At 48.9% G+C, this 24,789-nt stretch overlaps 2 protein-coding genes across 9 annotated transcripts in view; both read right to left on the bottom strand.

Moving 5' to 3' along the window:
* Positions 88-21,721, bottom strand: STRC (stereocilin). The gene is made up of 31 exons (XM_013993078.2): positions 21,695-21,721; positions 21,285-21,394; positions 16,611-17,019; positions 15,522-16,307; positions 15,408-15,432; positions 13,384-14,638; positions 12,024-12,086; positions 11,809-11,919; positions 11,481-11,647; positions 11,114-11,300; positions 10,863-10,978; positions 10,468-10,600; positions 9,917-10,099; positions 9,599-9,637; positions 9,249-9,416; positions 9,010-9,075; positions 8,460-8,588; positions 8,092-8,150; positions 7,108-7,231; positions 6,884-6,996; positions 5,887-6,022; positions 4,797-4,993; positions 4,510-4,600; positions 4,152-4,308; positions 3,003-3,172; positions 1,940-2,095; positions 1,402-1,544; positions 1,072-1,220; positions 723-820; positions 482-629; positions 88-295 (listed from the first exon to the last, which is right to left on the bottom strand). Exons 3-31 carry the CDS (start codon positions 16,657-16,659, stop codon positions 207-209), a joined length of 5,307 nt encoding a protein of 1,768 aa, XP_013848532.1. The 5' UTR covers positions 16,660-17,019; positions 21,285-21,394; positions 21,695-21,721; the 3' UTR covers positions 88-206.
* Positions 21,457-24,789, bottom strand: part of CATSPER2 (cation channel sperm associated 2) — a 16,675-nt gene continuing 13,342 nt past the window's right edge. For 5 of the 8 annotated variants that reach the window (XM_005659660.1, XM_013993066.1, XM_005659664.1 and 2 more), the window contains 2 exons: positions 24,401-24,568; positions 23,821-23,960 (listed from right to left, as the gene is read on the bottom strand). In XM_005659660.1, coding sequence (XP_005659717.1) covers positions 23,929-23,960; positions 24,401-24,568 — 200 coding nt within the window. In that variant the 3' untranslated portion in view covers positions 23,821-23,928. 8 annotated transcript variants of the gene reach the window in all.

Raw genomic sequence — 24,789 nt, 5'->3', positions numbered from 1 at the left:
AAAAAGCCAGTGGGGTTATTTATGATAGAGAGATACCAGCTATGGTGTGCCAGGAACACTGATTCTCAGGTGGGTGGAAAGAATTAGCATTTTACCCACTTTCCTCCTCAGCTTCCTGAGGATAATTAGAATGCACTTCCATTTGTACTTTATTCATTACTTAAAATGTCTTTCCCAAGAATCTCTCTTTAACTGTAGAGACAGGCTCATAACAGGTTGCCAAGAAAGCAGATGGTCAGTGCCAGGGCCCAGGAGGGTTGTGACCAGTCCTGGAGACCCCAGGCTGTGCTTCGACCTGTAATGAGACAGAGAATGGAAGGAATATCACAACTCTGTTCCCCAGGAGCCTTGGAAACTGTATGCCTCTAGATCCCTTCACTCCAGGATTTCCCTGAAAGGTTCTGTGAGCCAACCAGTATCACATTAGGGTTCAGATTCTGGGTCAGGAGTTGGGGGCTAAGCTGTGCCACTGGGAACTCACCCTGCTGTTCTGGGCTCTCCTTCCCCTCATATTGAGCCCATGCAACTGCTCGTCGCTGCTCAGGACTCAGAAAGGCCATTTGCTCAGGAGTGACAGCCACAGCCTGAACGCTGGTTAGACTAGATAGCTGGGTGGGGCTGAACACCACCTGGGAGTGAAAGCAGGAATTGGTCTAGCCATTGCACACTTTGTTGGGTCCAGCTCTCTTGTGGTCACCCAGACTCCACTCATCAGTACTTACAGCAAATTTAGGAGCAGGGATGACAGAAATGGCAAGAGGAGTAAGGCCCTGGATTTGTCCTCGCAGCAATGCTGAAAGAGCCAGGTCTGGAATTCCAGCTGTTGAAGCAAGTGGGGTAAGCATCCAAACATCTTAAACTGGCCTTTTTCCTTCTCTTCAAACCTACAGACCTCCAACTACTCCCAAATTATCCTAGCATAGATCTTCCCCAATACATCTCCAACCTCTTCCCTAAATGCTTTTTCAGATTCCCACCTTAAGAATTCCAGAACAGTCCTCCACCCAGTCCATCCAGGGTATGGAAATCAACTGCTGGCACCTAGCACCAGCAGTGGCCCAGTCTCCCTACCTGCTATTGTGCCAATTTCAGTGAAGATCTCAGGCCCCCAGTTACTGATTGGGCCAAAACCACCAGGCAGCACAAGAAGTTGGGCCAGAACCTCCAGTTGCTCCTCAGAACATGGGAGACGCAGGTTGCCCAGGAAGAGAGCCGCTTGGCTGTGGAAGAGTGGGAAGAAAGGGAGAAAGATTCAGCCACAGCAACAGGGTCTGAGGTCATAAGATGGCTTTGAGTGAGGTCCCTTACACCATGGGACCATTCCTGCATGATCCTTCCCTCCCCAGACAGCCCACCTTTCCCTCAGCCCCACCACCCACACACACCCCCCCCACAGGTGACCTAAACTCCCAACTGCTGATATGCTGCAGCTCCTCTGGCCGAAGTCCACAGAGCGTGTAGCCCAGTGCAGTCAGGTGGAGGAAGTCCAGGTGACTCACATGCCGGCCACTCTGCCGCAGGAAACTGGAGACCACAACTCGAAGCTGGGGGTTGGGGTGGGGGTTGGGGGAGGAGGCCACAGGATAAGGAGAGAAGTCATAGGGAATTCATGGATAGGGACCTGATTAGGGAGAGATAAGTGCTACTGGACTATATTCTTTTATTATTAAGACCTGAGGAGCCAATAGCCATGGGGAAGGTAGAGAATCAAAAAAAAAAAAAAGATGGAAAAAGAGGAGACCAAAGGGGAAAGAGGCAGGAGGAAGTATTGTGTGTTCAGGGCCCCAGAGGAAGTAAATCACAAAGTTCATAAGGCTACTAGTATGGGGTAATAGGAAAAGAGAAAGAATGACCACACAGGGTCACAGAAAAAACCTCCTTGGGCTTTAGATGTCCCAGAGGTCTGAATCTATGGGATGAGTGGGATGGAAGATGTTACCTGGACAGAGCTCCAGCCATCTATCTGCCCCAGGGTGCTCAGCACTCCCCAGTCCACCAGGTCAAGCTCCTGTAGTTCCCGCTCTCCTAGACCTATTAAGAGTCGACCCAGTTGCAGGATCTGCTCAGGATGGAATCCCCTGGGGGGACCCCACAGCTAGAGAAAGAGAGGAACAGTGTGAATGGCAGGCAAAGCATTGAACTAGGAGTCAGAGTGCCAAGTCAGTCTTTCTTGCCTCTGACCTCAGCTATGTAACTCTATGCAAATCATTTGCCTTCTCTGGGTCTTTAGTTTCTTCAACTGCAAAATGAGAGGTTTGTATTAAGATGCCTCTGACTAAGGTGTTAGTAAAAGGCTCAAGTCTCAATAGAGAAGAATAGCAAACTCTAGTCTATGAGTTTTAAATTTTCATGTGCACCAGACTTTCAAGGTGGAGGATGACTATGAAGATGCAGATACCCAGACCCCATCCTCAGAGACACTTCTTCAGTGAGTCTAGCAGAGGATCCTCAAATAAACATTTTATTTATTTATTTATGCCCATGCCAGGGCATGTGGAAATTCCAGGGCCAGGGATCAAGCCACGCCACAGCAGTGACAACACCAGATCCTTTACCCACTAAGCCACCAGGAACTCCTCGAATAAGCATTTTAAAAACTTGCTCCCTTGCTGTGACTGTGGCAAAGGCTGGCAGCTGTAGCTCTGGTTGGATGCCTAGCTGGGAACTTCCATATGCTGAGGGTGCAGCCCTAAAAACCAAAAAAACAAAACAAAACAAAACAAAAAAACCGAACAAATAAAAAACCCCTGCTCCCCAGAGGATTGTGATACACACTAAAATTTTTGAAGTCACTTCTCTAGTCCCTCTACCCATGCACCAGCTTCCTTTCTTCAGTATTCATCCCCTCTGACTTCCTTTTCAGGATCCAAATTCTGTAATCCTTTCTTTTATCTCCTATTACCTCCTCTTCTCACCCAGCTATCTGTTCCCTTGCATCTGACACCAACCAACTTCCTTATGGCATTCCACCTCCAACCACAGTTAGCCTCTCCATCACTAACCTGTTTTGCTTTGCGCATCGCAGCCCGTAGTTCCTCAGGCCCAAGTCCTGGGTCTCCTGCAAATAGTGCTAGGCAGTCCTCAAAGTCTGAGAGCTCCATCTCTGCAATCTGGGTGGCAGACCAGGCCGAAGGGAATGTTCCCCGTATATCTGCACAATTTGGCACAGGTTCTGAAGAGGGAAGGCAGGGCCAGAGGTCAGTATAGTATTAACGCATGCCCAGAGAGATATCTATAGATGGAATGACCCCTCTAACCCTTGAAGGACAGGGCAATGTGGGCAGTATGGGTCAAGGGATTACTACAGTGTGAGATTTATAGGACTCAATGATATCAGTACAAGTGACCCTCATTTGTGGATGGAAGACCGAGGAGGTTGCCCAGGGATTAAATGACAGATCTAGATTAGAACACAGGTCCAGAGTTCCACAGTGTCTCCTTCCTACAACCTAAGCATCTTCCCAGCAGAGAGCTCCACTCTTGGCCAAGCTTAGAGCTGAGTCATCTGTTACAGGGATAAAAGAGGAGGGAAAGGGGAGTCCTGGACGAAAAATGTATGCAGTTTTCATTGTGGCTCAGTGGTTAACGAGCCCGAGCCCGACTAGTATCCATGAGAATGCGGGTTTGATCCTTGGCCTTGCTCTGTGGGTTAAAGATCCGGTGTTGCCGTGAGCTGTGGAGTAAGTCACAGGCACAGCTCAGATCTGGCATTGCTGTGGCTGTGGCCAGCAGCTATAGCTCTGCTTGGACCCCTAGCCTGGGAACCTCCATATGCTGCTGGTGCAGCCCAAGGACAAAAAAAAAAGTAAAGACTTACAAATTCCCAGAGCTATAGAACCCTAGAACTAGGATGCCTTGAAGATCATCCTTCACACCCCTGTGCTCTACAGATTAGAAAACCCCAGCCCAGAAGTTCTCTGGTGGCTCAGCTGATTAAAGATTTGGCATTGTCACTGCTGAGGCTCAGGTAGCTGCTGTGGCACAGGTTCAATCCCTGGTCCAGGAACTTCTGCATGCTACAAGCATGGCCAAGAGAGAGTAAAAAGAAAAGAGAGAGGTTGTACAAATCTGCTGGAAGGGGGTCACATCTACCTGCGTCACTGGATGTTCTTTCCTATATACCCTGATGTGTGAGCATTTGGGTATTTCACCTGGGAGATTCACTGCAGCGGGCCGCACAACACCAGCTACCAGGGCTGCTTTCTTGGGAGCAAGCCTTGGCCCTGCACACAGCTGCCCAGCTCTGCTCTGCTCCCAGCTCTGCTGCTTCTCTAGGAGCCGCTCCAGGGTCTCTGGGCTCAAGGCCTCCTGGGTGGAAAGGTAGAGAGAGAGTGGGGAGAGCCGGGCAGGTCAGGCCAGTGACCACAGCCATAATTCTCTCTTTTTAGCAGTCTCTCCCAGATTCAGGCTTTACACCTTTTGCCCTCAACCTCCTTGACCTTGGCTCCCCAGTACCAGTTCACCAGTCCCTTCTCTGCTCTTATTCCCTCCCTTGTTCCTTCACCTCACCCTAGGGACCAAGGAAATAGCCTCAGCGGACAAGGTGAATACTAGGCGTCCTGCTTGCTCTATTTCATCCTGGCTCCATAGCTCTGGTTTCCTGAGGGACAGAAAGAAAGTCAGGGGCTGGGATGCTGAGGGAACTGTGAGGAAAGGGAAGTGGGAAGAGGGCAGGCTGGGGCTGGGGATTCAGGGCTCCAAGGACCTCAAGTATATTGAATGGGCTGTCACTGACAGGCTGGTTGAGAGGGTGGGTGTAGGATGAGTTAGAATTCCAAGTTCCCAAAGGTCCATACCCAAGAAGAGGCTCCTGCAACAGCAGCTCTCCCAGCTCTGTGGCAAATAGCTCCCCTAAGCAGAAGCCCTGGAGCTGACTGAGATGGGCCAGCAGGATCTGCAGGGGGATCCGTCGTGTGCTCTCTGTCCCCAGGAATCCAACCAAGGGGCCCAATGTCTCCAGCACTTCCCTTGAGACTATTGTCTCCTTTGGAGCCTGGAGATGGGACAATGCACCTCTAACCCAGAGGACCAGAATCCGATCAAGATACCAAGACCTTTAACCTTGCCTCCCTCCAGCTCCTAACTCAAGACCCTATGGAATTCATTGCTTACCATTGCTTACCACTTTTCTTTCCTTTTGTTTTGTTTTGCTTTTTAGGGCTGCACCTGCAGCATATGGAAGTTCTCAGGCTAGGGGCTGAATCAGAGCTGCAGCTGCCAGCCTATGCCACACCCGCCACAACACCAGATCCTTCACCCCAGAATGAGGCCAGGGATCAAACCCGTATCTTTTTTTTTTTTTTTTTTTGCTTTTTAGGGCCACACCCAAGGCCTATGGAGGTTCCCAGGCTAGGGGTCAAATTGGAGCTACAGCTGCTGGCCTACACCACAGCCACAGCAATGCAGGATCTGAACCACGTCTGTGACCTACACCACAGCTCACACCAATGCCGGATCCTTAACCCACTGATTGAGGCCATGGATCGAACCTGCAACCTTATGGTTCCTAATCGGATTTGTTTCCGCTGCCCTACGATGGGAACTCCCAAACCCACATCCTCACGGACATTAGTCGGGTTTGTTACCACTGAGAAACCACGGGAACTCCCACTTTTCTAAACAAGGAGCCCAAACTGGAGCAGGCAGAAAGACTGAAAAGTAGAATCCAAGGAATTTCTTATACTCCAAGGGCTATGGACAAGAAACCTGAAGCAGACTGTCAAAGAATAGAACCCAGAGGTGGATCTTGTGGGTAGAGCCTTGTAAACAAAAACCTGTTTGGCAACAAAAGTCCAGATCTGGGCCTAGAGGACAGAGAGCATTGTCTGAAGGATGAGAATTGATTGCCCAGGCCACAGTTCTGAGTTGGGGGGGGTAGACTCTTACCAAGTTTTGTAGTGCCCTCTCTGCCAGGGCTGCCCGGTGGAGTGGGGTCAGTGCCAACAGCTGCTCTGGAGTGCCTCGTACCAGCTCTACCACCAGCATGATGGACTCATTGGAGAGTCTGTCAATCAACCGGATCCTATAACAACATGACAACAGGGGGACCACAGGATGCCATGTTTCCCAGACAAGAGGTAACACCAGACCAAGCCCTGGGGCCCTGGATAGGAACTGATACTAAACAGCCCCAGGAGTTTCCTGGTGGCTCAGCCAGTTAAGGATCTGGCATTGTCCTGTGTGCCTACACCACAGCCACAGCAATGCCAGATCCAAGCCGCATTTATGACCCACACTGCACTTGCAGCATGACAGATCCTTAGCCCACGGAGCGAGGGCAGTGATCGAACCTGCATCCTCATGGATACTAGTTGGGTTCTTAACCAGCTGAATCACCAGGGGGAACACCAAAACCTGAGAGGTTTTTAAGAGAGATGTTTTCTTATCCCTTGTCCACAAATGAGGAAGTCGAGTCTGCTAATTCATAGTCTGGAATCTCTCACCTCCCCCAGGACTTTGGGATTCTAAATTACTTCCAAGAACCAATATATTTAAACAGATTTGAATGGCTTTTTTTTTTTTAAAGCGCTTTTTCTGAAAAAATCAGAAGTAACAGACCTAGGGTTGCCAGGTCTGGAACTGAGTCAAGTAGCAAAGAGCCAAACCTGTGGAAAGACCTATAGAATATAAGGATGGCATAGGTTATACGAAGATTGCTTGGCAGGCCACATTACAGTGTTGCCACCCTCAGCGGTCCCATGCTGGAGCCATGTTCAGGAAGCCAGCCCATACAGAGAGCAACTTTGAATAAAACCCTCTCTTTAGGCTCTAACTGATGTCAGGGAAAGCACAAAAGCACCACCTCTGGAGCATTTCCTAAGGGCAGATCTTCTACCCAAGGTTGAGCCTTCTGAGAAGCCAGTATCTCCAGGTGTAGCCTTACGGTAAGTCCAGGAGTAGCTTGGTGTCCAGACCACTCAGTTCTGGCCCCAGAGCTGCCAGCTCTGGCTCCGGCATTGCCATCCTCCGCTGGAGCTCTGCCCAGATACAGGTCCTCTGTGGCAAAGTGTAGGGAAGCGGGTTCAGAACAGCTGAGCATGGAAGCTGGGTTCAGGACCCAGGGTCCCTGCCTCCCTGTTCCCACTAATACCCAAGCACCCCTCTCACCAGGCTCCCTCGAACCCCAGTGGGCAGCTGGTAGACCATGTGCACCACTTCAAGGAAGTCTGCCATTGAGCTGATCTGCTGCAGAAATTCACAGGACATGCCCCCTGCCAGAGTACCCAGAGCCCTGTAGGTGTGTGAGTGGGAAGATGCTCATGCACCACATGCCACACCTGTCTGTTCCATGATATCAACATTCCCAACACAAGTACAGACATTCCTTTATGGTCATTTATAGCTTGAGAAATGTTCTCCCAAAGATATTCCCCTTGGCTCCCCACAAATCATCACTGTTTACCAGAGAAGAAAATAAACATTTACAGAAGTCGTGACATTCCCAATGTCATTCTACTAGAAATGTGGTAAAGTCTGACTAGAGCGTGGACTTCAGATTCTGAAGTCCATGGCTCTTTGCTTTTTTTGTTTTGTTTTGTTGTCTTTTTAGGGCCATATCTGAGCATATGGAGGTTCCCAGGCTAGAGGTCAAATCGGAGCTGTAGTGGCCGGCCTATGCCGCAGCCACAGCAACACCAGATACAAGCCACATCTGCAACCTACATCACAGCTCTTGGCAACGCCAGATCCTTAACCCACTGAGCAGAGCCAGGGGTGGAACCCGCATCCTCACGGATACTAGTTGGGTTCATTTCCACTGAGCCACAACGGGAATGCCAAGGTAGGTACCATTTTAATTCTTATTCTACAGAAGGAAAAATTGAAGCTTAGAGAGGTTAAATGACTTGCCCAAAATCTTGAATAGGGTAGGACCTGAATGCAGGTCTTCTGAATCCCTTAGATCCAGTCAGGTGTTGTGCTACAGAAGGGCAGGAAGGCCAGGGGAAGAGGAGCTAGGAGAAGACCCACAAGCTGAGGGTCATCATTCCTTCTCATACCCCTTCCCCTGCCTATCACAGGGTGCCTGGCACATGGTAAACACTAAAAAAATGTTAGCTGAATTAAACTCATAGCTCAATGCAAGTTACTCACTGTAGATTCCTGAGGGTCATGTTAGTGGGTACCTGCATCTTCTTCCAGAGAAACTGTGCCTACAAGAGAAAGAAAAAAGAGCCGATTCCCAGCAGAAAGATTGCCCAAAGACCTGAGATGCCTTGGACCCAATACTGTTTCTCCACCCTCTGGATCCCACCAGCCTCTTGATCTCCCAATTGCCCACTCCTCTCTGAGGTGGGGAGAGGGGAAGAAATGGAGGAATAGGGAGGAGAGAGAAAGAAAGAGCAAAGCAAGTCATATCATAAGGGATGCTAGGGATAAGTTGCCTAATCAGAGCCAAAGACTGGGTAAGGGAGGTGGAAAATTTCAAGAGAAGGGAGTCCTGGGGTGATGGGGAGAATTACCTGCTGCTCAGACCAGGGCAGCTCCCGGTAGCGCCGTCGGTCAGCCAGGAGAGCAGCAGAGTCCAGGTGCAGCAGCTTTAGTGGGAGCAGGGGGAGCAGGCAGTCTGGCCAGGTGGTGGGGATAGGCTGCTAGGGAGTGGGCAGCAGTGGAGTGATTGGTGAAAGGATGTCTGGGTTCAGGCCTCAGAGAAGTGGAACCATGGGAGCAGGAAGAGACCAAAACTAGGAGAAGGGTGGAATGGCATGTGCCACTCTAGCAGGGAACACTTAAGAGCCCTCACAGTAAAGGTGGTTGTGGTTTTGTTGTGGCTATTTAGGCACCTGATGAACCAACCAAACCCCCTTTGTCTCTCTGAGCCTTCATTTCTATCTGAAAGCTGAGCCATGCTGTCCTGCAGCCACATGTGGGGAGAGCTGCTAATGTTCTGGAGGGCACAGAGTTAACTTGGACTCTCAGGGCCAGTGCAGCGAGAGAATGGGGGGCAGCAGCAGCCCAGTGAGACCCTCCTGAGACATGAAAAGGAACTTAGTTGGGAGAAACCACACGTACCTGACCAGGGATACACACAGCTGCACCCGCACCTGTTGCACCCATGTTTTTAACTCCATCTTTCACCTGCATAAGAATTGGCTCTGTGTGTGTGTGTGTGTGTGTGTGTGTGTGTGTGTGTGTGTGTGTGTGTAAAAGTGAGGAAGTTTTGGGGGGCCTTCCCTGGCCATAGGGGAGAGGGCTTTCCCCTCAGCCAGAGCCCCCATCCCCATTGTCCATCATCCCTGCTGCTCTCCTACCCGAAAGGTCTGCAGCAGCGCCGCGGTCTGGCAGGCTGACAGGCGTGAGAGTTCAGGGGCCAGGCAGGAACAGGCCCCAACCAGAACTCGCCTAGGGATGGCCTGGAGTGTCTGGGAGCTGAGGCCTGGAAGCAGAGGGTGCAAGGAGCAGAATTCCTCCAGGGACAGCTGGGGAGCAAGAGAGACAAGAAGCCTGGAGAAGATGGGCCAGGTGGTAGGGAAGAGGACTGTCTAGTACAGCAAGGCAGTAGGTGTAAGGGGAGTTGTGAGGGAAGAAGGGTCAGATGTAGGAGCCAGGAAAGAGAGGGGCGGAGAGCTTGGGGGAATGCTGAGAAGTGGCTGCTACTCACATCATGCCTAGGGAGGAGCCGTCCCAGCAGTAGGACAGCCTAAGATAGGATGGGACAGGAAACAACAGTTCTCAGGTCTTGGCAGCCAGGTCCCAAGGAGGTCCTGCCTGCCCTCCCAAACTTCCAAGCTTCCTCTCTACCACCCCAGTGACCAGCCTGGCCCTGGGCTCTTCATCTGAGGAAAGGGGAAGAAGGCATCCTCCTTGGGACAGAGTAAAGGGAGGTTTTGGGATGGGGGGCGCTGATGGTGTCCCTGAATGTAATTCTCCTGAGGTGCCAGGGGTTGGGGGTGGAAGCCAGAGTGTGAGACAGGCCCACCTGGGCAGGTGTGACACTGGTTCCTTGAAGGGCAGGAAGCATGGCTCTGAGCTGGGGCTCTGACAGCTCCTGCAGGAAGCGGAGGCCCAGCTGAGGGAAGAGAGGGGCCCAAACTCGAAGCTCCCTGGGGCTCAGCACAGCTCCTCCAGATGAGCGCAACACCCCCAGAAGTTCATATGCTACCTGAAACCAAAGAAGGTTTGGGGCTGGAAAGAAGAGAGATGAACCTTAAGCATCCTCTCTAATCCCACATCTGGATTTCCCAGGATCTGGGTGCTGGCTTGGAACCAAGGATGGGACGGGAGCAGACTGGGCTCAAGACATCAATCAAGGGTATGTTTGAGACGTCATAGACCAGATGGAGCAGAGTCAGGAGGAGGTGGAAATGGATAAGATGGGAAGTAAGGAATGAAGGTGGCTGAGGCAGAGTGAGGGCTGACACCACTGTGCTCAAGCTGGCCGAGATGACTGGGCTAGTCCTCCACACAGACCACCCCACCCCCACCCCAGGGAAAGCCTGGAGCCTTGTAGGCCTTTGCCAAGGGGCTCACCCGTCCTTGTGGGCTGAGGGTCCCATTGGCCGCACATTCCAACAGCCCCCGTTCTATAGGCCCCATTGGATCATTCAAGGGTGCCAGGCTCTGAAGCTCCTCAGGGCTCAGGAAACAGGCGAGGGGACCCAGCCTGAGGAGGGTAGGAAGCTGGCCTTCATGTGGTCACTGAGGCTGGGACTGAAGCAGGGACTATGGGGGTACGTAGAGCAAACACTCTGATCACTGGACTAGGAAACGTGGATGCCACAGATGGGCCTCACTGCTGGAGCTCCACACTGCCGTGCACCACTGCCTACTCTCTTGCCCCTTCCTTCCCAGGACTCCAATCCATGTTGGCAGCTATACCTGCCTCTCTCTCTCTGGCCTTTACCAATGTTCCCACAACTACTCACCTGCGCACCTGTTCCTCTCCATCATGGACACTCTGGTTCACCAGGCTACGCAGCACATGTCGGGCATGCCCTGGCCCGAGACCTGCTGCTGGCCAGCTATCTCCCAGGGCCTGGATCTGAGATGGGGAGGGTCAGCTCATGTTGGGGATCAGTGTGGGGCATTTACGGGAGGGCTCACTAGGAGACATGCTGCAGACTCCCACCTCACCCAGCAGAAAACAGGCTAGTCCAATAAATGATCATTCTCCTACCTGATGAGGGCTGAGCTGCAGAAAATTCTCCAGAGGGAGATGGGGAAGCAAGGGCAACACTGCCCAAAGCAGCTCTTGGGGCCAGGCAGGCACCTCCCCGAAGAGCTCAGGGGCCAGTAGCCGCTTTGCCAGAGCCTCCTTCTGTTCAGGCCTCATTCCAGGACTATAATCCCGGATGGCAGCCAGGCTGGGGAGAATAACAGGTCTTACCCCTAGGCCTTGTTCCGAACTGTTGTGCCCTAGCTCTGTGCAGCCCTGCTGTCCTGGGCAGGAAGGAGACTCCCCAGTTTTAATAGAAGGGGCTGCTCCAGGTGGGTGGGGTTGATCTGATCCTGACAGGATTAGGGGGAGAGTATGGGGCCCTTACACACTGTCATTGGCCAATAGGGATGGTGGGAAGCGCATCAGGTCGGAGACAGCCAAGAAGGGGATGAGCGGTGACAGGTCAATGAAGAGCTGGGAGGTGAGGCGCGGGTACCGCTGGAGCAGCAAAGCTGTCAGGCGACCCAAGGCCTGCTCCTCAGATGGTGGCACCTGTGACGACACAGGAATGGATGCCAGCTCTGGAGAGGCCCACTATCCTATCCTCTGAGTTCCTCCTTCTGCTGGATGAGCCCTCTGCCCACTGGGTTCCAGGTGTTCTTGATTTTTAGCTCTCCCCTGCCACCCTTATTCCCGTCTCCTTCTATGCCCACCTGCAGCTGGGCCCAGGAACGGTGCATGAGTGTCAGGAATCCCTGAGCAGCCTCCCTCTCTGCTGAAAGCACTACCTGCTGGAGGTTTTCTGGTGGCATGTGTAGATATGCCTGGGAGTAGAAGGTCATGGTAGTTACAGCTTTCCTGGGCAACGACTTCAGGCCACAGCTGTCAGCCAGTCCACCCACATACCCATCCCACCCCCATCTGTTACCTGCACTAGAATTTGCAGGGCCCAAACACTCTTCTCCCTCTGGAGCAGATCCCACAGCACAGGCTGGTGGAGAAACAGAAAAGATGCTAGGAGAGCTGCCACCTCTGCCCCCCCTGCAGCTTCCCCAGTTTCCAGCTCCACTTGCTAGGATGTTTGTCCTTCATCCAAAGCTAGCTAGTGTCTCCTCAGATCTTAAACATCTTTAGGTCAGGGGCCTTGTCTCTAAATTCTCTTATAGCCCTTCCCATGCCAGGCCCATAGCTGGCTCAATAATACTTGTAGATAGGAACCAAATTATTACATTTCACTGGACCCAGGACTCGAGAAAGGTGGACCTTAACACAGAGTAAAGAAACTTTATATGCCCTAGGGAACCTAGTAAAGTGTCTTACATATAACAGGAACTCAAAGAATGAACTATGGTATTCACATATTCTAGCCCCTTCACTCTAGAGAGAAGAAACTGAAGCCCAGGAAAACCAAATTAAATTATTTGCCTAACACCACACTTGCAGCAGAGTTGAACCTAGAACCCAACTCTTCTGATTTGCAGTCACCCTGAATTTTTCTCCTTTCTGTCTTATCTCTACATTTTGCCAGCTTCTAATTTTCACTATCTAGGGATAGAATTAGAGCTCTCTAAGTTGATCCCCTCACTTTCTGGACACAGAAAGGGGGAGAATCAAAGCATCAGAAAGAATAATGAGGTAACTGGAGTTCCCGTCATGGCGCAGTGGTTAACGAATCCAACTAGGAACCATGAGGTTGCGGGTTCGATCCCTGGACTTGCTCAGTGGGTTGAGGATCTGGCATTGCTGTGACCTATGGTGTACATCGCAGGTGCAGTCGGACCTGGTGTTGCTGTGGCTCTGGTGTAGGCTGGTGGCTACAGCTCCGATTAGACCCCTAGCCTGGGAACCTCCATATGCCGCAGGAGCGGCCCTAGAAAAGGCGAAAAGACAAAAAAAAAAAAAAAAAAAAAAAAGAAAGAAAAGAAAAAAAAAAGAAGAAAAAAGAAAAGAAAAGAATAATGAGGTAATATGTATTGCATGTTTATATATCACATACTAGTGCTAAGCCTACAGCATGTATTATCAATGTAATCCTTACAGCCACCCTAAAAGAGTGGCACTATTATCCTCCACCATTTGTTTAAAGATGACAAAAACATTGCTCAGAGAGGTTAAAAACTTGTCCAGGGTTGATCATAGAACTAAGATATGATCCCAAGCCTGTGTAAGTCCAGAGCTGCAGGCTTAAGCCACTGCACTGTACTACTGCTTCTCAAGAATAAATTAGAGAATTCCCATGGAGGCCCTTCCCTCTCTTCCAGGAGCTTTCACCTTGGCAGACCACTTACGCTGAAGCAGGCCAGCAGCTCCATCTTGCTTAAACCAGAGCTGGAGCTGGCAGTGGGGTCGAAGTCCAGTGGGGTCGGCTGCTCCTCCTGTTCCAGGTACTCCCCAACTGTCCGTAGCACACTGCGCCGGCCTTCTGGGCGGAAGGCATCCCAGAAGGAGCAGTTGTCTGGGAGACTGGAGAGCATCAGGGCCTGACCCAGCATCCCCTGGGCCTCATTCCCTCCGGCGCCTGGACCCAGGAGGAAGGCCAGCAGGCGCAGGAAATAGTGTAGGCGTGTGGAGTGGGCAAGGGCCGGCACGGAGGACTGACAGCGTGGTAGTTGTGACAGCATGCCAAGCAGGAAGGGGCCCGGGGCCAGGCAGAGTGGAGATGGTCCCAGTGGTGGTAGAGAGGGCAGAAGAGGACCCAGTAACCCCTCCAGGAAGCAAGTATCATTGCCCCCACGACTTATCCTGCACTGGCCTGCTAGCCAAGGCCAGAAGGGTACCAGGGCCTCGTACATGGTGTCATTGGCACAGACCATCATCAGGAAGCTGCCTCCATCTGGGCAGCGCTCCCCACAAGGTCCAATGTGGCAGGGTGGGGAGGCAGTGACATCTGGGGTGGGCCCCTGGCACACGTGCTGAACCCAAGCCTGATTGCTGGGGGGCACAGCCTGCAGACTGGCCTCCCCACACAGCTGCTCGGCCCATAGAGTCTCGTTCTCCAAGAAGCAGCCCCAGAAGATCTCTGGGGTGACAGGGACAGGGGGAAGGCCTTCAGGGCAGCTGGTGGGGGGTGGAAGCAGGCCAGCACAGAGCCGCTTTATCAGGCGGCGGTTGGGGCCCAACAGGGTAGAGAAGGAGAGGTTGCCACAGATGGCCTCTAGGAACTGATCGGGAAACTGGTCGTGGCAGGCCTGGAGCCAGCCTTGGGCACCTGGTACCCATGAGACTGCATACCACACAGCTGTCTGGCAGATGGCAGCAGTGCTAGGAGGGGGTTGCGGGGTGGTAGGCTTGACCTGCTGGCAGAGCAAGTGGATGGAGAAGTTGGAGATGCTGTAGGGTGGTGCTGGGGCTGAGTGGTTCTCACAGAGGGCCTCCACAGAGATGGCCCGCCGTTGGCGAGGGCTGATGTGGGCTGAGGGCTGGGAAGTCCTGGGCAGAGGCACACCTGTGCTCAAGCAGTGGAGGAGGGCTGGGGGTGGGGGTGGTGATCCAGACAGAAAGCCCAGCGCCTGGACATCCCAGGAAAGGTTGTGCCGGATGCCCCTGGGTGCAGAGGGAGGAGTAGGCAGTGTCTGGTAAGTTTACATTTTCTCAAGTTAAAAATTCTTGTCTTGGCCCAGAGCCCACGGTATATTGGGCAGGGCCTCGGGGAGGCTGGTGGCAAACACGGGCTTTTCCAAAAGTGAGGTCCCTAGAAGTATTAGTATTGTTTAAATGCTGGGTTGCAGGTGAAAGGGAGAGAGATCTGTCCCACAACGGTACAAAATCACCTATGAGCAGCCCAGCTGGTGTCCCTTCTGTCTACCTGGCTCCCTTCTTTCTCCTTTCTGCATACACTTTAGGTAACTTAAACAAAACTCTTGGTTGGCCTCATATCAGCAAATCTGCCCAGCAACTGAATCTGTCCACCTGTGCTCTGGCACAGTTGTACTGAAATAGTAAGTGGTGGAGAAATCCAATCTTGCCCTTTCTTTCCATACCCCAACTTTATTAGTTAACATTTATCAAGCACTAAGTACCAAGCATAATTCTGAGTGGTTTACACATACAGTATCAATTCCCTTAATCCCCTACAAAACCTCTGCAGTAGCTAATATTATATTTATTTTATAAGTGGGGAAATTGAGGTATAGAATGAGACTGTAACCTGCCCAAGGTCACACAGCTAGGAAGAGGTAGAGCTGGGACACCAACCCGGATAATCACAGTCTAAAACCACTAAACGACACTCCTCCCTTCAGCTTCCTCTTATCTTCTGGAGGCTGATGACTTCCCAGGCCCAACCCCTCAGAACTCCTCTCCTGTTACTTACCACAAGAGCAGCTGCTGAAGGTTGCCTAGGAAGAAAAGAGTAAGGAAGAGGACTACCCTAGTCTCAATCATTCTTGCCCTGCCACAGCCCAGCCCCGGACCCAGCAGCACTCACCTCCCTGGCACTGCCCATTGGCATCAGGCTCTGGTTGCCCCAGAACGGAAAAGACCTCATCCTGCAGTGAGTGAGTGACACGGAGCAGCCCTTCCTGGAAGGTAGCATAGAGTGGGGCCCCCACTGTGCGCAGCAGACCTCCCCAAAGAGCCTCCTCAGAGCCCAGTTCCCCTACTGGGGTGAGCAAACTCAACAGACCCTGCAAAAGATGGGGGGCTGGCTCCCTCCCATCAAGGCCTGTGGCATTGGTGAGGTCTATATCAGGCTGCACCTGCACCAGGGCCTGCCAGCGTGTGCCTTCTAACAACAGCAGCAGAGAAGGCAACCAGTCAGCTGTCAGAACACAGTCAGAGGGCCCATCACGGGTACATGGGGGCCGGGTAGGGGTAGGGGGCCCCCCAGGAACTAAGGCTCCCAGTAGCACCTCTGCAAGTCCACCCAGCACACCTGCCTGGTGCCCTAGGAAGTCCCGGGGTGTCTGTTCCTGTCCCAGCAGTGCCAGCACATCCCCCAGCAACCCTAGCATTGGCTCCCAGTCTGGGCTGCCTCTCAGTGTCACTAAGAAATCATGGAGCCGGAGGGCAGGGGGCTGGAGAGGTGGGGGCTCTCCCACTGGTCCCTCCCCCATTCTCCCAGGCTCAAAGGAAGAAGAAATGTTGGCCAGGAATGCAGAGAACCGTGAGCGGCTGAGGGACCTCTGGGGAGCCTGGTCCAGAGCGGAGAAAAATGACTTCAGGAGGAAGAGACCAGAGTCCAGGGACTGAGGCCCAGTGGGAACCAGAGTCACTGTAAGGAGAGAAAGGGGAGACCACTGAAGAGGAAAAGCCTAGAACCAAAAGTTAGCCCTGCCCTGGAACTCAGTCTCTAGCTGGATGTAAAGATGAGGTGAAGGAGTTGGTGAGCTGAATCCCTTTTAGCAACGGTGCAAGTCTGGCCTGCTTTCTTAACACTTGTTTTCTCCTTAGTGCCAGTCTCTGCCCCTCTTCCTCACCCCTTTGTCTTTTCTCTAACCAGTTAATCTCTGCATTCTGAAGTCTCTTTGCTGCAGCCATCCCCTTCCTCCCCAGCCCTGCTCGATGTTCCTCTCACCTGCCCAGGATAGCAGCAGCAGCAGCAGGGGCCAGAGGCTCAGAGCCATGTTTCCAGGTGAGCGCTGGTACTAGAGATGAGTACTGCTTATTCTCACCTTGTGTGGGATAGCTAAGTGAGAGCAGGTGCTGCAGGAAGCCTGAGTCTCCACTGACACTGTAGTGTGGTCTTTCAGGAAACAATATCTGTAACCTGACAGCAGGTTTGTCACCCGAGCCACAGAATACCTGATCCTTTGGCTTTGGAGAAGGGTGTGCCTCTGTCAGAGGGACCAATGATAGGGGATCCCAGGGGGCCCTCTGAGGAACCCAAGGGTATAGCTTCATCCTTTGGGAGCCAGGATGCAGATAGGAGGAGGCAGATATAGACATGGAACAGTACTGGAGATCAGGGGTGTAATCTGGAGGGTCTGCAGAAATATAAGAAATATATAAAGATAATATTAAATAAATAGTAATATAAGAAATATAAGAAAACAGGAGCTCCCGTCATGGCTCAGTGGTTAATGAGCTCGACTAGTATTCATGAGGACTTGGGTTCAATCCCTGGCCTTGCTCAGTGGGTTAAGGATCCAGCATTGCCATGAGCTGTGGTGTAGATCACAGACGTAGCTGTGGTGTAGGCTGGTGGCTACAGCTCTGATTCGACCCCTAGCCTGGGAACCTCCATATGCCATGGGTGTGGCCCTAAAAAGACAAAAGACAAAAAAAAAAAAAAAGGAATATAAACAGAAACAATATAGACTAAATAGACAGACGCAGGATCTTTCCAGGGAAAGCCTATGTTAAATCTACCTCACTTTAGTAATTACTCCCTAGAATCCTGAAGTGTATAATTAATAAAACACTCTTCTTCTTGATAAAAAACATAAGAAAACAAGGAGGGTCCAAAGGAACTAAAAGCAAGCAGAATTTGAAGGAATCAAGGAAAAAAGGGAGCCAGGAAAAAGGAACTGGGCAGCCAGATGTAAACAGAGAAGAGGAATGAAGACAAAGATCTGGTCCAAGGATGGAACGTTCATGAAGAGAAAGGCTTTTGACTCAATACCCAAAGCCACAACATGTTAAGGAGTTGGGCAGGACTTCAGAGATCACATAGTCTAAATCTTTCATCTTATGGATAAGAAAGTAGACAGAGAGGTGGGACTTGCTCATTAGGCCATTCAAGTGTTTGGGTTTGCTCTCTGGCTCTCTTTCAGTGGCCTAGGGGAAAAGCCTTACAAAATTCTGCAGTGAGAAAAGAAAGAAATAAATCAGATTAAATTACTGTGCAAGGGGGGCTACGCCCCTTACACACGGTGTATGCACACATGTGCACGCACGCACGCACACGCGCGCGCGGACACACACACACAGATGGAGAGAGAGGAGAGAGAACTGCTCACAGATCAGAGATCCCATCTCTCTGATATGGTCAGAGTGAGAAGTCTTTTCTGTCTTCCATTTACACATCCCCAAGGCCTTCATCTGACACCAGCTCTAAACAGTAATTCAAAACTGAGGCTCCACTCAAACCAAATTTTGTTCCTCTTTCCTTAGAACCCTAGTCTATTCCATTGCCCAAACCCACACATCCGAATCCATTATTAATCTGCCTCTGTCCCAGAAGGTTCACTTAGGATCACAGAATTTTACAACTGGAAGGGACCTGAGGAATACTCTGGTAAAAAAAAGTCTCTCTCTCTCTCTCTCTTTTTTTTTTTTTTTTTGACTTTTTAGGGCTGCACCCATGGCATATGGAGGTTCTCAGGCTAGGGGTTGAATTGGAGCTGTAGGTGCCGCCCCACACCACAGCCACAGCCACAGCAACTCGGGATCTGAGCCATGTCTGCAACCTACACCACAGCTCATGGCAACACCGGATCCTTAACCCACTAAACAAGGACAGGGATCAAACCCACGTCCTCATAGATATTAGTCAGGTTCGTTACCACTAAGCCACGACGGGAACTTCAACTTCTTATTTTATAGGTGAGGAAATGGAGGCCCAAGGAAATGGAATGACTTGGCCCAGGCTACCAGAGTTGAGGGCAGTGCTGGGGTTTTCCAAGGTGAGTCAAAAATGAACCAATGAAATGAGCTATTGCATCACTTTGCCAGTGTTTTCTCTTTGCTCATTAAAAATACCATGTCTAGTCTGAAAAGCAGAGAAGAGAATCAGAGGAAGAATATGTCTTGGATTGCCAACAGGTTTCTAGCTCCTGGTTCCAGCCCATTCTTTAATCCACTTGAATTTCTTCCCTTGGTTCTATAACAAACCTGTTATAATAAATTCTCCTTTTTTGCTAATAGTGTAGCAAAAAGTGATATGGCTGTGTTCAAATTCTGGCTCCAACATATACTAGCAGTGTGTCCTGAGTAGTTTCTAAACCCCTCTGTGTCACAGGGTTCTTTTCTGTAAAAAGGAGAAATACTAGGAGTTCCCATTGTGGCTCAGTGGTTAACGAATCCAACTAGGAACCATGAGGTTGTGGGTTCGATCCTTGGCCTTGCTCAGTGGGTTAAGGATCCGGCATTGCCGTGAGCTGTGGTGTAGGTTGCAGACGCGGCTCGGATCCCACACTGCTGTGGCTGTGGTATAGGCCAGTGGCTACAGCTCCAGTTAGACCCCTAGCCTGGAAACCTCCATATGCCGTGGGAGCGGCCCAAGAAATGGCAAAAAAAAAAAAAAAAAAAAAAAAGGAGAAATACTAGTATAGAATTGTAATGATTAAATTTGATAAGGCATTTAAAGGACTTAACACAGTGTCTGGCATTCATTCAAAAAGAGTAAGCACCCCTTATGTGCCAGGCACTGGTGCAGAATAAACATTCACTAAATGTGACTACTATTACTATTAGGCTTGCTCAATATGAATTCTTCTATTTGAAACAGTCCTAAGTAATACAGAAATTGTTAATAAGAAATAGTGTCTTCAGTGAAAGATCTTTAGAACAAGTGTGGAACTAGATAAGTCAAGCAAATAGGGGAACCTCAACCCAGGATGGGAGGTTCTTTTTTTTTTCCTTTTGACCACACATACAGCATATGGAAGTTCCCAGGCTAGGGATCGAACCCACACCACAGCAGTGACAATGCCATGTTCCTAATCCACTGTGCCACAAGGGAACTCCCAGAATGGGAAATTCTTGGCAGGCCACATGGGGATGTAGCAAGCAGGTTAAGCAATCCTGTTGCTGCCAAGGATTCAGACTTTGTAACAACTGAGGGTAACGTGTTTAGGGTTTACAGCAAATGTATCAGCCTTATTCAATATAAGCATGTTACTGTTTACAATCTGCTAAGGTTCAACAAAAGTAAGACAAGCTCGAATCTGTGTATGAACAATGGAAAGAGAGAAAAACAGAAGCAGCTAAATGAAATTACAGGGAGTCTGGAGCAGGAAATTAATCATGTGTTTTGGATTAAAGTGAAATGGATTAGATTGATGGGGTGATTGGAATGCTCTGTGATCTGGCAACTGGAGATGGCTGGGAGGAGCCAAAGGAGTTGAGAAATCTGAAACATCCTCAATATATATAGTTCCATATATATATATATCTCACTAGAGATTCAAAGAGTCCCCACATTTTCCAGGTCTCTTGCAGTTAAGTGGGGTCAGGTGATTAGTTTTGGCCAATGGATAGTGAATGACCAAAGAATGTAAGAGCTAGTGAATGATGCTCCAGCCATCTCTTCCCTGATGAGGTAACCTAGAAACCGCACGTTGAGATGGCAGCGTCATAAGCCCAAGAAGCCTCAAGCTGCAGAGTAACACACAGCATTTAGATTCGATTCTCTTTTGTGAGTTCTGTCTAGTGAATTCCTCTGCTTGCTAAATTTTATTTGTGACCCAAAAAATCAATACCTGTGGCAGTTTCACAATCATTCACAGATATGCGCAGAGTGGTGAAAATTTTGAATTGCCCAATGTGCACATTCCCAGTGAGATCAAACAAGGCAATACTCCACCTTCTGTTCATGTTGTAAGTAAGCGTCCTTTTCATGATCTACTTAGTACCACAGTTTTAGCATTTCTGTGCTTTTTCTTGGTGGTTTCACTGTTTAAAATGGCCCCAAAACTTAGTGCTGAAGTGCTTTCAAGCAATTCTAAATTCAGGAAAGCTATGATGTACTTTAGAGAGAAAACATGCGTTAAATAAACTTTATTCTTAGAGTTCCCATCATGGCTCAGTGGTTAACGAATCTGACTAGCATCCATGAGGACGCAGGTTAAATCCCTGGCCTCACTCAGTGGGTTAAGAATCTGGCATTGTTGTGGCTGTGGCATAGGCCAGCAGCAACAGCTCCAATTCGACTCCTAGCCCGGGAACTTCCATATGCCAAGGGTGCAGCCCTAAAAAGACTAAGTAAATAAGTAAATAAATAAACTTTATACAGGCATGAGTTATGGTTCTGTTGACAATGCTAATGAATCAACAACATATATTAAACAAGGTGTATTTAAACAGAAACACCTACCATAAAACACAATACATAAAACAAAGTTATGTATCCATCCATTGATATTTGAAGATGTGAATAACAACTGGAGAACAAAAGGTTAAACTATGTTCTAAAATTAAAGCTTAATATAAACCATATGTGAAAACATTTATACATTTAGTTCTATCACAACAATATCTAAATCCTAATTTCACTTCCAAAAGGCTCCTTGGGAACCCTCATAGTTACCTGGCACAGAACTTGAATCTCTTCCTTAAGAAGAGTGGTGAGGGAGTTCCCTGGTGGTCTAGTGGTTAGGCTTCATCAGTTTCTTCTGCAGCGCAGTTTCAATACCTGGTCTGGAAACCAAGATCCCATGTCAAACCACTGTATGCTGTGGTTAAAAAAAATAGTGGTGAGGTTAAAGCAGGGATACTAAGTCAAAGCAAGGGTGAAAAGGAAGCTGGAAGATTAATGGATGCATTGTCATTGGGGCTTGATCCTTAGACCTTAAAATGTTTCTACTTAGAAAAAAAATGTTTTTGAACAGATATTATTGCATTGCTCTGGGCTGCTGGAAAGATAATTTTGGGGAAAAACAGAAAGAGGCAAATTCACTGCCTTATTGTAAATTATCATTTATTATTTGGTGATCTTACTTTGGCCTTGTTAGGACCAGAAGGGATTTCTTGTTCATTCCACTGATGTATTCAAATGCCTGTAACATTGTCTGGAACATAGGAACAGAGGAAAGATTCAAATTTGTTGAATCTAGTAGAAATGAACCTAGATCATTTTCATTAAGGAAGGAGTTAAAAAATGAGGCAGTGTGCATCGACCATCCATTTGAGAAGGTGAGCTGTAGAAAGCCAGGAGGGCATCAGTCTCCACATAGCTGTAAAACAGTGCTTTTGAAACTTTCATATTCATATGTAACACCTGATTCAATAGGCCCTGAGGCTGGGACCCGAGAGTCCGCGCTTCTAATGAGTCATCAGGTGAAGCCAATTCTGCTGGTCCTCAGACCACACTTGGAGCACAGCTACTCAAATATACTATTCAATGAGCATCTACTGTGTTGATAGCACCTGTAAGATGTATTAAATAATACTTTCTTACTCTCTTTTGGTATGTTTATTGTATTCTGATCCGGATCCAGATCGCTCATTCAAGAACTAGCCAGACCCAACCCTGCTTAGCTTCTGAGATCAGCAAGATCGTGGATGTTCAGGGTGGTATGGTCATAGACCAATCCAGATCTCACTGGATCATTCCTTTCTTGAAATTCTGTCTTGGCTCTAGGGACATTACTCTAGAACGATTATTCTGTCTCTTCAGCTCTTCACTCTCAGGCTTCTTTATGGCTCCTCTTCTTCCTCCTGTCCCTTAAATGTTCCTGTTTCCCAGGTATCTCTCTCCAGTCTTCTTTCCTTCTATTTGTACTTAGTGGAAATCCTTTGTTTTCTCTAATTCTAGTTGATTGCTTTGGAGTTTCTAGGTAGACAATTTTGTCTAAAATTGTATTTTTAGTTATTCTTTCCAAGTGTTTATGCCATATTTCTGATTTTAGGACTTTAAATACAATATTATATATTGACACATTTATAAAACATTTTTGTTTTGTTCCACATTTTACGGAGCATGAATAAAATGCTTTTCCTTTAATAATAAAGGTGGTTCTTGGTTTTAGATAATCTTACCTCATTCTAAAAATTGAGATCTAACTCACATAACATAAAATTTACCATTTTAAAATGTACAATTCAGGAATTTCTGTTGTGGCTCAGAGGGTTAAGGATTCACCATTGTGGCAAGCTGCAGCATAGGTAGCAGACATGGCTTGGATCCAGCATTGCTATGGCTGTGGTATAGGCTGACAGCTACAGCTCCAAAGCAGCCCCTAGCCAGGGAACGTCCATGTGCTGCAAGTGTGGTCCTAAAAAGAAAAAAAAAAGTGTACAATTCAGTGTTTCATATATTATACATGCATATGTTCATACATGTTAAGCACTGAATAAATGATAGAACTTTTAATAATAAAGATTTCTAAAGATTTGAGTCATCCAACAATGGAATGTGATCCCCTCTGGATAGTCACCAATAGGAGTTTATGTGTGGCTTAGCGGGTTAAGGATCTGGCATTGTCACTACTGCAGTTTAGGTTGCTGCTATGGTGTGGGTTTAATCCCTGGCCCTGGAACTTCCACATGCAACTGGCACTGAAAAAAAAGTCACCAGTCAGCTGGCTAATCCCCCTTTCAGTGATGTTCTCAAAGGTGTTCCTACCTTGATGGGAGATAGATTAACTCTGAAGTCCCTTCTAACACTAAAGATCTATGGGACATACTGCTTTGTCATCCTCCCCCAGTGGGAAATCACTGCCCTCAGCAATGGTAAGGACATGAAATAAAGGGAGGCTCGTTTGGACCAGAAACAGGTGAAGATGATGTTGATTAGTTAATGGTGCACAGGAGAAGCAATGTTCTTAGAGTGGCAATGGAAACAATAGTTCCCAATTAGTTAAACTCACAGCTCCTGGGGTCTCCTAACCCCCGACCCCTAGAGGCCCCAACCCCTTCTGCCCTCCAGTGAGTGACAAAGGTGAAATTACAACTCTATCAGGAATTAAGAGGCTGCAGGAAGGGTGGGGGCTATAGTGACAAAGACAAGGAAAGAGTGAGACTTGGGAGCTGTGAGAAGGGTAAAAAACCAAGAACCATGGGCCCCACTGGGGCCCTGATCTTAAACCTTTCAGTATACCCCATGTCTCAGAGACAGACCAATGCACAATTATCAGCAGTATTTATTAGGCCTTTATACTTTGAATTCTCCATTTCCAACTATACCCTTCATTAATTTTTGTCAAAGATATCGAAGCCATCCATTGTCAGCTTTACTTGTCTTCAAAGTTCATCATTGCCTGCACTGTGAAGAAACAGACTGTGAGGCTTGAGAGTTAAAAATGTTCAGAACATACACGTTTGGTGAAGATTCTGCTTTTCTGGGTTCTGGGTTTCCACTCAAATCTTTAAAGTAAGCCATATGAGCCTGTCCTCTTTGCCATAAATGAATTAACCAGGATTAAAGAAGCCACTTGTTACCTTCTTCACCCTTTCACCCTGTTCTCCCCAGAATAAATGGGGAGGCAGAGCTGAGGACAATTGGAAAGAGTGGGGTAACAATGCACCTTTTTGAAGGAGGCAATACCTGTTTCACATCTTGCTCATGGATTTGCCTTTTTTAGGTGTGGAGGTGGAAATTTAGAGGCTGAGATGCCAAAATAAAGAATACCCTCCTACTACCCAGTTATATATGCTCCTCCAGTGGTCTTAACTCCTAGTCCCCTGACTGCCCTAAATCCATACCTGCAAACTCTTGCAACCGCTTACGCTCCTCTAGGTTATACTGAAGCTTTTCTAGCAACTCAAAATATCGGAAGAGTGAATCTCTAGGCCAAACAACACGTTCATCCTGATCCATATCCATTAGCCCAGGCAGATTCTGGTGCACATGAGTCTCCCAGTCCAACTGACCTGGAAAGGGTAATGTTTCTTAAAAGTACCTATATTCGTGGAAGTTGGATAAGAACTGATAAATCCTATGGAGTGGGGCAGGGGTGAGTGGGGAGCAGGAATGAAAGAGGATACAAGAAGGGGTTCTCTTGTGGTGCAGTGGGTCAAGGATCTGGTGTCTCTGCAGCAACTCAGGTTGCTGCTGTGGCACAGGTTTGATCAATGGCCTGGGAACTTCTTCA

This window comes from Sus scrofa, chromosome 1, assembly GCF_000003025.6.
Source record: "Sus scrofa isolate TJ Tabasco breed Duroc chromosome 1, Sscrofa11.1, whole genome shotgun sequence".
Taxonomy (NCBI): Eukaryota; Metazoa; Chordata; class Mammalia; order Artiodactyla; family Suidae; genus Sus; species Sus scrofa.
The sequence above is the reverse complement of the archived record's forward strand: the minus strand, read 5'-3'. Positions and strand labels throughout refer to the sequence as shown.

What these genes read in the sequence shown, in the direction of transcription:
- STRC (XM_013993078.2), bottom strand. Translation starts at nt 16,659, where the DNA reads ATGGCTCTGAGCCTCTGGCCCCTGCTGCTGCTGCTGCTATCCTGGGCA. An exon ending in CTTCAGCAGCTGCTCTTGTG is followed by an intron (nt 14,639 to 15,407) that starts GTAAGTAACAGG and finishes CTCTGCACCCAG; the next exon opens with GGGCATCCGGCACAACCTTT. An exon ending in TGCAGCTCAGCCCTCATCAG is followed by an intron (nt 10,979 to 11,113) that starts GTAGGAGAATGA and finishes TCCCCATCTCAG; the next exon opens with ATCCAGGCCCTGGGAGATAG.